The following is an 11,963-nucleotide window of genomic DNA, read 5'->3' as shown; positions in this document are numbered from 1 at the left end:
CATCTAGGCGACAAGTGTTAGGGACCTGCTCGACAAGAGGTGACCTGGATGATTAGTGGGCGGGGCCAATATCACTGGCCAATCATGTACCAATGGTTATGGTATGCATCATAGACAGTCATATGGTCGACAGTCACATGTCGGCTGAATATTTAGTAAAAACTGCATGTCGATCTTTCCAAAGTTGACATTTTGACCATGTCAACCTTTTGCCTGTCGATCTTTAAACCCCCGTCGACCTTTCTATGTTGACATTTAGACCCTGTTGACCTATTGTGTGTCGACCTTAAGACTGACGACCTTTTGACTGTTGAGGGGAACAAACTCACCCCCTGCAAAATGGGCAGGCTGAAATAACATGTGTTGCTGGCGCCCACTGCTACAATACTGCCCCAGATGGGGTAAAAACAACACAGCCCTCCTATGCCCCCCCCCCCCCCTTACACACACAGAGCTACGTCAGCACCCCGCACAGGGTGATAAATGCCCAGCACCCCGGATAGTCTAAAAAATATATAAAAACATAAAAGACATAGCCATCCTCACTGCTTGTTATCATTCAATAACAAGCAGTGACGTCACAGCCCCACCCCTGACATACAGCGGAAGCCCATCATTGAGGGATTGTCAGGCCATTAGTGATAATCTTTTACCAATATTCACCCATACACACTGGATGATATAGCTCAATAAAATAAACTATAACGACTATGTCGTCATTGGTTAGTTTTCAGTTCAAAATCGACCAGTGTGTATGGTACTTTACATATTGAGTTTAGATGTGAGTGCACATATACTCTATATGTATATATGTATATATATATATATATATATATATATATATATAGGGAGAGAGAGAGACTGGCACTCCGTTGAGAAAGGGAAGAAATCGCCTTGGTGCACTGAATTCCTGGTTTCCCAGGCAGTATAGAGAGCAGGTGGGTGCAGGCACTCGTAGGACTTTGTAATCCGCGGAAACAAACTGGACACAAGGGTCTAACAGTAGTGGTGCAACGTTTCAAGCATTTACTTGCTTTTCGTCAGGCTTACCTGACGAAAAGCAAGTAAATGCTTGAAACGTTGCACCACTACTGTTAGACCCTTGTGTCCAGTTTGTTTCCGCGGATTACAAAGTCCTACGAGTGCCTGCACCCACCTGCTCTCTATATATATATATATATAGACTTTCAAATCACAGCACTCCACTTCAATGCAAAAATACTTTAATATTTTTGCGTATTAAAGTATTTTTGCATTGAAGTGGAGTGCTGTGATTTGAAAGTCTGCATCTAACTATTGGCACGGGCACCCACGCAAGTACTATCACAAGCGGCTGTGCTGGACATCACGATATTTGTATATATATATATATACAGTATATATATATATATATATATATATATATATAGTATATCAAGCGTAATAATAGCCAAGCGCTGGAAATTATTAGTCCCTGCTGCCGTCTAGAGGGGATACTCAACCCCTCTTTAAGGAAAAAAGACAATAAATACAAGGTAGATGGCGCGAAGGGACACTATGGATACTTGGTTAATAAAAATCAGTATAAATTTATTTACTAATACAACATTTTATACACTTTTAAAAAGTGAGAACACCGGCCGGTGAAATTTTACATTACATTTTTATTAACCAAGTATCCATAGTGTCCCTTCGCGCCGTCTACATTGTATTTATATATAGTATATGTGTGTGTGTGTGTGTGTGTGTGTGTAGGTATATATTATGTAAAAAAAAGTATATGCAGGGGCTTACAAAGGGTATTTATTTGGGATGCAGTTGATTTCCCGGCGGTCGGGATCCCGGCGGTCGGAATCCCGACACTGGAATCCCGACCGCCGAAATCCCGAAACTTTCTCCCTCCGTGGGTGTCCACGACACCCATAGAGGGAGAATAAAATAGCGTGCCGAGCGTAGCGAGGCACCGGGCCCGCTGCGTGGCGAGCGCAGCGAGCCCGCAAGGGGGGGCGATCCATGTCCCCCCCTTGTCGGGATTTCGGCGGTCGGGATTCCAGTGTCGGGATTCCGACCGCCGGGATCCCGACCGCCGGGAAATCGTATCGGATCCATTTATTTGGTAGGTGTTTCCATATATAATGTATATGTAAAGCAGCCTGCAGCATCGCCTTATTCTTCCTTAGTACCCCATAGCCACTTCCCAATGCCTGCTCCCCACTTCCCCACCACAGCCTCTCCCCAGTGTGCTCGCTCTGCCCACCACCTCTCCCCTGTGTCCCCCGCCTTGCCCACAGTCTCTCCCCTATGTAATCACTCTGGTTGCCATGTCTCCATCCTGGATACCGGCTTTGCTGCGCTTGCCTGCTGACGGAATTCTGCTTGCTGGGATGCGGTTGTCTTTAAGTTGACAACAGGCATCCTGGTCAGCGCTGAAACATACGGCTCACACATCTGCAGATATGTTGGGGCATCATGCTGGGTGTACAGACAGGCTGCGAAATGCACAGATACAAGAATGAATCCCGCACCAATTTTAATTTATCATACAAAAGACCCTCTTCACTACATATTATATATATTCAAAGAAGCAATGCCTTATAATTTAGAGATGCTACCCACTACCTAAATATTCACCTAAAACACCCATACAAGAAAAGTAAGTAGAGATATGGGTGCACTGAAAATCCTATAATACTGAATAAAATGTTACTTTTAAAATTAAGTGATTCTCCGTTTCTGACAATTATATTTACTATTGCTAGTGATATATCACCGAGCGATATATCGCTCAATGCCCCCTTTTCATCGGCGACTAGAGATGGTCGCTGATGAAAAGAAACCTCTGAGAAAAGAAAAGCTCTTAAAAACTGCTTGGTCCGCAAAACGATTGGTCCATTGAACAGGTGTGCATCCAGCTTAAGACAGAACCATGGCAACAACATCATATCAACATACATTTTCTATGGGACCATAAAGGTCCTTATGGTGAAGGGAAAATAGCATTATCACTATAAAGCTAGTGTATTCCCCTTAACCATAAGGACCTAACATCTTTTGGTCCATATCCATAATGTCATGGTGAAGGGAATACTGTATATCATTATCTCTACTCTATTTTCGCTTCGTATGCAGGACCTGACCACTAGGGGCATAAAAGTCCTTACGGTGAAGGGGAAATAGCGTGCTCTGTAATGATTTAGCTATTTCCCCTTCACCATAAGGACCAGGTCCTCACCATGGCAGGCATCTAGACAGAACCGCCAGGCTGTCACTGTCATGGAGTCAGCTGCTCCTCGCATCCGGCCGGCGCGCGGTGACGCTGCCGGAAGTGACACGCGCCGCACTCCGGCTGCTGCTAGAGATGGTGATGGCGACACCGGGCAGCTGCAGCCTCCTGGCTCTCCTGCCTCTGACAGCCGTCCTGTGCTTCCACCCTAGCCGGGCCGAAAACGCAGAGCCATCGGTATGGCGGGTCCCGCTGTCCTTGGTGAGTGAGGGCTACAACCTCAGGGGGCGTGCGGTGCCTGTTACACGTGGGTTGAGTCTATTTTATATTGGGCTAAAGGACCTTGTCCCTCCAGGCACTATGATTTAGCCCACTCAATACAAATAGGCTATATCCTAGTGGGCTAAAGGACAGGTCCTTCTATTCACACTGATTTAGCCTACTCAACAAAACTAGGCTATTTCTTAGTGGGATAAAGGACCTGGTCCCTCTATCCACTTTGATTTAGCCCATTCATTAAAGTTAGGCTATTTCCTAGTGGGATAAAGGACCGGTCCCTCTATCCACTTTGATTTAGCCTATTCAATAAAATGAGGCTATTTCCCAGTGGTCTAAAAGATTCACTTCAAGAACCAGGTCCTTCAGCCCACTTGATTATAGCCCATTTTATATAAGTAGGCTAAATCCAAGTGGGCAAAGGGACCTGATATTTTATGAGCATCTGGTGTAATGGACCAGGTCCTGTAGGCCACTTGATTATAGCCCATTTTATATAAGTAGGCTAAATCCAAGTGGGCAAAGGGACCTGATATTTTATGAGCATCTGGTGAAAGGACCAGGTCCTTTAGGCCACTTGATTATAGCCCATTTTATATAAGTAGACTGAATCCTAGTGGGCAAAGGGACCTGATATTTTATGAGCATCTGGTTTAAAGGACCAGGTCCTTTAGGCCACATGATTATAGCCCATTTTATATAAGTAGGCTAAATCCAAGTGGGCAAAGGGACCTGATATTTTACAAGCATCTGGTGGAAAGGACCAGGTCCTTTAGGCCACTTGATTATAGCCCATTTTATATAAGTAGGCTAAATCCAAGTGGGCAAAGGGACCTGATATTTTATGAGCATCTGGTGTAATGGACCAGGTCCTGTAGGCCACTTGATTATAGCCCATTTTATATAAGTAGGCTAAATCCAAGTGGGCAAAGGGACCTGATATTTTACAAGCATCTGGTGGAAAGGACCAGGTCCTTTAGGCCACTTGATTATAGCCCATTTTATATAAGTAGACTGAATCCTAGTGGGCAAAGGGACCTGATATTTTATGAGCATCTGGTTTAAAGGACCAGGTCCTTTAGGCCACTTGATTATAGCCCATTTTATATAAGTAGGCTAAATCCAAGTGGGCAAAGGGACCTGATATTTTACGAGCATCTGGTGGAAAGGACCAGATCCTTTAGGCCACTTGATTATAGCCCATTTTATATAAGTAGGCTAAATCCTAGTGGGCAAAGGGACCTGATATTTTACGAGCATCTGGTGGAAAGGACCAGATCCTTTAGGCCACTTGATTATAGCCCATTTTATATAAGTAGACTGAATCCTAGTGGGCAAAGGGACCTGATATTTTATGAGCATCTGGTTTAAAGGACCAGGTCCTTTAGGCCACATGATTATAGCCCATTTTATATAAGTAGGCTAAATCCAAGTGGGCAAAGGGACCTGATATTTTACGAGCATCTGGTGGAAAGGACCAGGTCCTTTAGGCCACTTGATTATAGCCCATTTTATATAAGTAGACTGAATCCTAGTGGGCAAAGGGACCTGATATTTTATGAGCATCTGGTTTAAAGGACCAGGTCCTTTAGGCCACTTGATTATAGCCCATTTTATATAAGTAGGCTAAATCCAAGTGGGCAAAGGGACCTGATATTTTACGAGCATCTGGTGGAAAGGACCAGATCCTTTAGGCCACTTGATTATAGCCCATTTTATATAAGTAGGCTAAATCCTAGTGGGCAAAGAGGCCTGATATTTTACGAGCATCTGGTGGAAAGGACCAGATCCTTTAGGCCACTTGATTATAGCCCATTTTATATAAGTAGGCTAAATCCAAGTGGGCAAAGGGACCTGATATTTTATGAGCATCTGGTGAAAGGACCAGGTCCTTTAGGCCACTTGATTATAGCCCATTTTATATAAGTAGACTAAATCCAGGTGGGCAAAGGGACTTGATATTTTATGAGCATCTGGTGTAAAGGACCAGGTCCTTTAGGCCACTTGATTATAGCCCATTTTATATAAGTAGACTGAATCCTAGTGGGCAAAGGGACCTGATATTTTATGAGCATCTGGTTTAAAGGACCAGGTCCTTTAGGCCACTTGATTATAGCCCATTTTATATAAGTAGGCTAAATCCAAGTGGGCAAAGGGACCTGATATTTTATGAGCATCTGGTTTAAAGGACCAGGTCCTTTATGCCACTTGATTATAGCCCATTTTATATAAGTAGGCTAAATCCAAGTGGGCAAAGGGACCTGATATTTTACGAGCATCTGGTGGAAAGGACCAGATCCTTTAGGCCACTTGATTATAGCCCATTTTATATAAGTAGGCTAAATCCTAGTGGGCAAAGAGGCCTGATATTTTACGAGCATCTGGTGGAAAGGACCAGATCCTTTAGGCCACTTGATTATAGCCCATTTTATATAAGTAGGCTAAATCCAAGTGGGCAAAGGGACCTGATATTTTATGAGCATCTGGTGAAAGGACCAGGTCCTTTAGGCCACTTGATTATAGCCCATTTTATATAAGTAGACTAAATCCAGGTGGGCAAAGGGACTTGATATTTTATGAGCATCTGGTGTAAAGGACCAGGTCCTTTAGGCCACTTGATTATAGCCCATTTTATATAAGTAGACTGAATCCTAGTGGGCAAAGGGACCTGATATTTTATGAGCATCTGGTTTAAAGGACCAGGTCCTTTAGGCCACTTGATTATAGCCCATTTTATATAAGTAGGCTAAATCCAAGTGGGCAAAGGGACCTGATATTTTATGAGCATCTGGTGTAAAGGACCAGGTCCTTTAGGCCACTTGATTATAGCCCATTTTATATAAGTAGACTGAATCCTAGTGGGCAAAGGGACCTGATATTTTATGAGCATCTGGTTTAAAGGACCAGGTCCTTTAGGCCACTTGATTATAGCCCATTTTATATAAGTAGGCTAAATCCAAGTGGGCAAAGGGACCTGATATTTTATGAGCATCTGGTTTAAAGGACCAGGTCCTTTAGGCCACTTGATTATAGCCCATTTTATATAAGTAGGCTAAATCCAAGTGGGCAAAGGTACCTGATATTTTACGAGCATCTGGTGGAAAGGACCAGATCCTTTAGGCCACTTGATTACAGCCCATTTTATATAAGTAGGCTAAATCCAAGTGGGCAAAGGGACCTGATATTTTATGAGCATCTGGTGAAAGGACCAGGTCCTTTAGGCCACTTGATTATAGCCCATTTTATATAAGTAGACTAAATCCAGGTGGGCAAAGGGACCTGATATTTTATGAGCATCTGATTTAAAGGACCAGGGCCAGCCCATTTGATTATAGCCCATTTTATATAAGTAGGCTAAATCCAAGTGGTCAAAGGGACCTGATATTTTATGAGCATCTGGTGTAAAGGACCAGGTCCTTCAACCCACTTGATCATAGCCCATTTTATATAAGCAGGCTAAATCCAAGTGGGCAAGAGGACATCACATTTTACAAGACACTTGCGTAAAGAACCAGGTCCTTTAGACCACAAAATTGTAGCCCATTTAGACATAGCTAGGCTAAATCCTAGTGGGCAAAGGGAGGGTATGTTGTGTGTCCAGGCACGCCATAAATGTCTGACACCCCCACGCACAAACCGTGTTTTCTTTTCTAATGTGAATACATCGGACTTGCAGAAGAGAAGTGCGGGGTGAAGCTATCAGCCACACTCCTCTAGGTGGAGAGCTTATGGGCATAGTTGGATCTCTTGGGCCAGTGGTGTCAGGGGGGTGGGAGGAAGGTTAGTTACCGCCGGGTGCCACTGCCAGCAGTGAACCGGTTATGTGACTAGCTTGGTTAGCACAGATGAGAAGCGTATCAGCTGTACTCATGGGAAACCAGTGGGACACTGAATAGCGGGCAAGTGGGATGCACTGACTGAAGCACCACAGGGAATTGAACAAGCTGTGGGTGCTACTGAAACAGGTGAGGTTGCATACAAGTGGTGGGGGTAAGGGATGGAACTTGAAGAGAGGAAGTGAAATAAAGACAGGATATTACAAAAAATAGGAGAGGATACGGAAAGGAAAACTGGCAGAAAGGACACATATATTGGCACATTTAGGTAGAAGGGGCACAGACAAAGGCTCTGAGAAGCAGAAGAGGAACAGATAGTCATAACAGGGCACATTCAAGGCCCCCATAACCTATGTGATTTGGGCCAGATTTCACTCGAATCTTGCGAATCAGGCCAAGAAATCATGTGAAATCGGCCCAAATTGCACGTGAATGACATCTGATCCGATGCGTGGTCCCGTGCGTTCAGATCAGAGCTGGAGAGCATACGTGGTGCACATAAGATAAATGTTACGTGCAGCCATCAGCGGCACATCGAGGGTGCTTCTCAGCACCCGCGATGTATCACATCCAATGTAAGGGGAAGGGGGGCACTAAGAGCCAGGCGGATGAAATAAAAAAAACCTCTGCCTGCAGCTTCCAGGGATTTATTACATCCAGTGCCATATAGTATGTGAGCTCTCCCGAGGAGCTGCCAGGGTAATCAGGTCAGACTTGGATTTTAGAGGCACAAGGAGGCAGAATGGGGGACGGATACAAAAGGAACTATGGGACACAAATTGTGTAACGGATTGGTTTAGGTGGCACAATAAATTACTTAAAAGTTGTAAATGGGTCACTTCACAGATATATATATTTCTAAATAAGAATGGTATAAATCCAAGTAGTGCCTATACACAGAGGTTTGAATCAGACATCTGTCAGTTGTGGGATGGTACCTTCAGGGATGGTGCAAGGCACCAGAGTGGCCCAGGAGGGGGTGATGCAGCCGCCGCCACGTCGCTCCACAGGGGGGTGTTATGCAATCGCGTGGGGGTGTGCGTCTTGCAGCTGCCGCATTGCTCCATGGGAGGGAAGGGGCTGGCGATGCATCGCTCCACGGGGGAAAGGGGCTGGCAGGTGATGCGGCGAGGGCAGCTGTGTTAATCCATGGGGGGTAGCAGGGGGCGGGGGAGTTGCACTGTTTACCTTGATCCAGGGGGGGTCCAGTGCCCAAGTGCCACACTCCAGTTGGCGGTGCCCCAGACAAATGCCTAAAGTTGCCTAGTGGTGGCGCCTGGCCTGGGCACTTTGTGGGGTTACGTGATCTTTTCAACCCTCCTTTAACTGTTATTTCAAATGATGTATAAAATAAGTCCATACAATAATTTGTATTAGTCTTTTTTTTTTTTACAAAAAGTAGAATGCAATGAAGATTTTCAGTGCACAATTGATGGTTAAAGATGGAGTAAGTGGTTTTTCAGGGAGAGAGGCTGCACCAGGTAGAGAGGGGGAAGAGAGAGCCTGTCAGAGAGGGAGAGAGCGGCGAGCAGGGGGCGAGAAAAAGAGGATGGACAGAAGGGGCGAGAGGGTGACGGAGTGTTGGAGAGAGAGAGCATAGGCTAGAGAAAAAGGAAGTGTTAGAGAGCGAGAAAGATCAAGAAGATGGGGGGGGAGAGGGGTGGTGATTTGAAGAGGGCGTTGGGATGTGGTAATGTAACGAGGGACAAGGTGAAATGGATTGAGGTGACAATCTGTCACCATCTGCCTGGCTCCGCTGCTCCCCATCTCCCTAACCGCTCCTGCATGTCCCCCTGCCCGCCATTGCCAGCTCATGTCAGGGTCAGAAGAGCTCGTCCCCGGGGACCCTAATTTTCTTTTTAAAATGAGTTGCCAGGCCACAATTTAGGGTCAAATACATGCTATAGCAGGTAGGATGTGCAGGTTTTGAGGGACATGCCTTTGATTGTGAGAGCAGGAAGGGGTGGTGGGAAGGAGGCAGAGACGGATTTAGGCTAAATGGGCCCTAGGCAAGAAACCGGTTTGGGGGATTGACCAAACAATCCATAGCTCTATATTTCCATTCCTGATTCATGCTCCCCTCGTTAGTTTATTATTATTATTAATGACCCTTAAACAATATGCCACACACAAAGTAATGCCCCTTACACATTATGCCAAACACCGTAACGCCCCTTACACAACCAGTGATCGTGCTAGGTGCAAAAATGCGTGGGTCCCAGATACCCCTCACTTTATAAAGTTGGGGCCCCACTCCACTGTTTACAGGTTCCATTACATAGTCTGCTTTTGATCTACCCCCTTTACAGTCACTACAATGCCTCTTTAGGTGGGGCAGAAGCAAGACCTGCCTTCGCCTCCCCCCCCCCCAAATCTCTTTACTCTTTTCACCTTTCCCTTTTCTATCTCTAATGTCTGGCAGTGACCACATTTGAAATGTCTGCTAAGAGGGGAGCAGGAGCGTTGCTATAGGGCAGAAGTATCAACCAATGTTAAGTGCATATCTGCATTTAATGCTGGTTAACTGGGGGGATTACGGTTTTTTATATGTATTAACAGCACACCTAACATGCTCTAGGGACAGTGTGCTGAGGAACGCTCGGCGGGGCTTTCCTCTGTAATCCCCCCAGCAATTACCGGCCGGGCCGATGTATTAACAGCCGCCTCTTCAGCTTAGGGCTAGCGTTGTCCTTTCCCCACTGTGGGGACAGCATTAGCCCTGCTGCTGGCTCTGGGCTGCGCTAGAGATCTTGCGATAATAACACGATCTTGTGCATGCCCAGAGAGCCGACCAGGGGAGAGGTTTTTTCTTTTACAATGCACATGCGCAGTGCTGCCGGGCCGCCAATAAGGAGAGCTGAGGAGACAGGAAATGACATCTCTCTTTATCGGCAGCCCCCTGTATCATACATCAGGGTGATAAGAGTGCCCACTTCTCTTCGTTATGCAGAAGTGAGACCGGTTATTTTAAACTTTTATAGCCCCCATTAATAATTCTGCCCCTAAGTAGAGGAACATTTGTGGGTATTATCCCCCCCACCCCCCGCATGACCAGCCCCGAGCTCGGAGTGGTCCTGATTCAAGGTGAGGGTGGTCCCCCATATTTTGGGGATCAGCACCAGGCTCTTGAGCTGGCCCTGGTTTCCAAAATACAGGGGACAAAATGAATATGGGTCCCCCGTATTTTCGGGACCAGCACCAGGCTCCACTAGCAGGGGTGTAATGCCGTAGCCAGGGGACACTCTTGATGGGGTCCGATGGCCAAAACATTACCCACCCTAACTAATCAACCCAGGCCCCCTCTCCAGGGCACCCCAGGCCTGGGCTGAAGTCCGAGGCTATCCCCTGCACCCCTGAGCAGTGGGTGCAGGGTCAATAGTTTGTTTAAACCGTAAAAATAGGAATTTAATACCTACCGGTAATTCCTTTTCACAAAGTCCTTATGGGATACTGGGCATCGTCTTAAGACCTTGGGTATTAGAGGGTATCCGCAAAGTCTTAAGACGATTCCCAGTATCCCACAAGCCTGCCTCACATGCTGGTACTTGGGAAAACCACAGGTACCAGCAAGGGGGGTTATTAATGGCCCGCCGGTACCCATTGGCGTAACTAGATACATGTGGGCCCCATAGCAAGTTTGTAAGGGCCCCTATTTATCATCTAATGCTGAAAAATGTATACAGCACATGATACTGCCCATAGCAGCTGCACCCCCTGCACCAATGGTAGTTACGCCCTTGCCAGTACCTATAGTCCCCCTGTAAAAGGAAATATAAAAAAAAAACAACACAGGTTTTTAAATAATTTAATAAAAACACAATAGGAGTTTTTTTTTCATATTTTATTAAACTGCATCTGGTGTTCACTCTGCTCCTCCTCCGCCGCCAGACTGGCTGCCCCGTCTTCAACTGGCTAATATAGCCAGCTCCAGGGGGTGGGGCAATGACAAGCCATGATTGTCTGGCCGCGGCCACTTTGAATTTTTATTTCTGCCGGGCCGCTGGATGAGGGGGACCAAGACCGCCGCTGAGACAAGGCCACCACAAGGGTCAGTTTATTTAGGGTGAGGGTGGGGAGGGGTTCGGAAGTGCCACGAGAGGGTCCAGCTGCTGCGAGTGGGGGCGGGGTCTGGGTGCTGCATCTGGGCATCTAAGGGTGAGGAGGGAGCTGGGCATCTTGGAAGAGGTGCACAGGGCATCTTAGAGGTAGAGGGGTTCTTCGAGCGGTTAGCGCTAGCGGGCAGGGGATCCCTGTTGCGTATGAGAAGTCAGCACGGGGTCCCTGCGGCAGATGGGAACTAGTAGTTCCCATCCGCCGCAGGAACCCCGCTGCTGATCTCACATAAGCTGCAGGGACCCCCTGCCTGCTGGTGGGTGGCATGCAGCGGGGTCCGGCAGCACAGGGTCGGGTAGCGCTGGAGGGCAGGGGGTCCCTGCAGCATATGTGAAGTCAGCGGCGGGGTCCCTGCGGCAGATGGGAACTAGTAATTCCAATCCTCTGCAGGGACACCGCCAATAATCTTACATACGCCGCAGGGACCCCCTGCCCACCAGCGCTACCTGGCCTAACCCTGCGCTGCCAGAGACCACTGCATGCCACCCACCAGCCGTCTGAAACATGCTGCAGAGTCCAGACAGGAAATTTCCACT

General features: G+C 46.7%; 1 protein-coding gene across 1 annotated transcript in view; it reads left to right on the top strand.

The window, feature by feature from the left end:
• The first annotated feature begins 3,275 nt into the window (after positions 1-3,275).
• LOC146049819 (transmembrane protein 87A-like) overlaps positions 3,276-11,963 on the top strand; it is a 34,521-nt gene continuing 25,833 nt past the window's right edge. The window contains exon 1 of the mRNA XM_083166455.1: positions 3,276-3,463. Within this exon, the coding sequence (XP_083022581.1) occupies positions 3,338-3,463 (126 nt within the window). The 5' untranslated portion in view covers positions 3,276-3,337. The remainder of the gene's footprint in view (positions 3,464-11,963) is intronic.

The sequence above is a fragment of the Crinia signifera genome, chromosome 12 (genome assembly GCF_055691185.1).
Source record: "Crinia signifera chromosome 12, ASM5569118v1, whole genome shotgun sequence".
Taxonomy (NCBI): Eukaryota; Metazoa; Chordata; class Amphibia; order Anura; family Myobatrachidae; genus Crinia; species Crinia signifera.
Note: the sequence above shows the minus strand (reverse complement) of the source record. Positions and strands in the feature narration are given on the sequence as shown.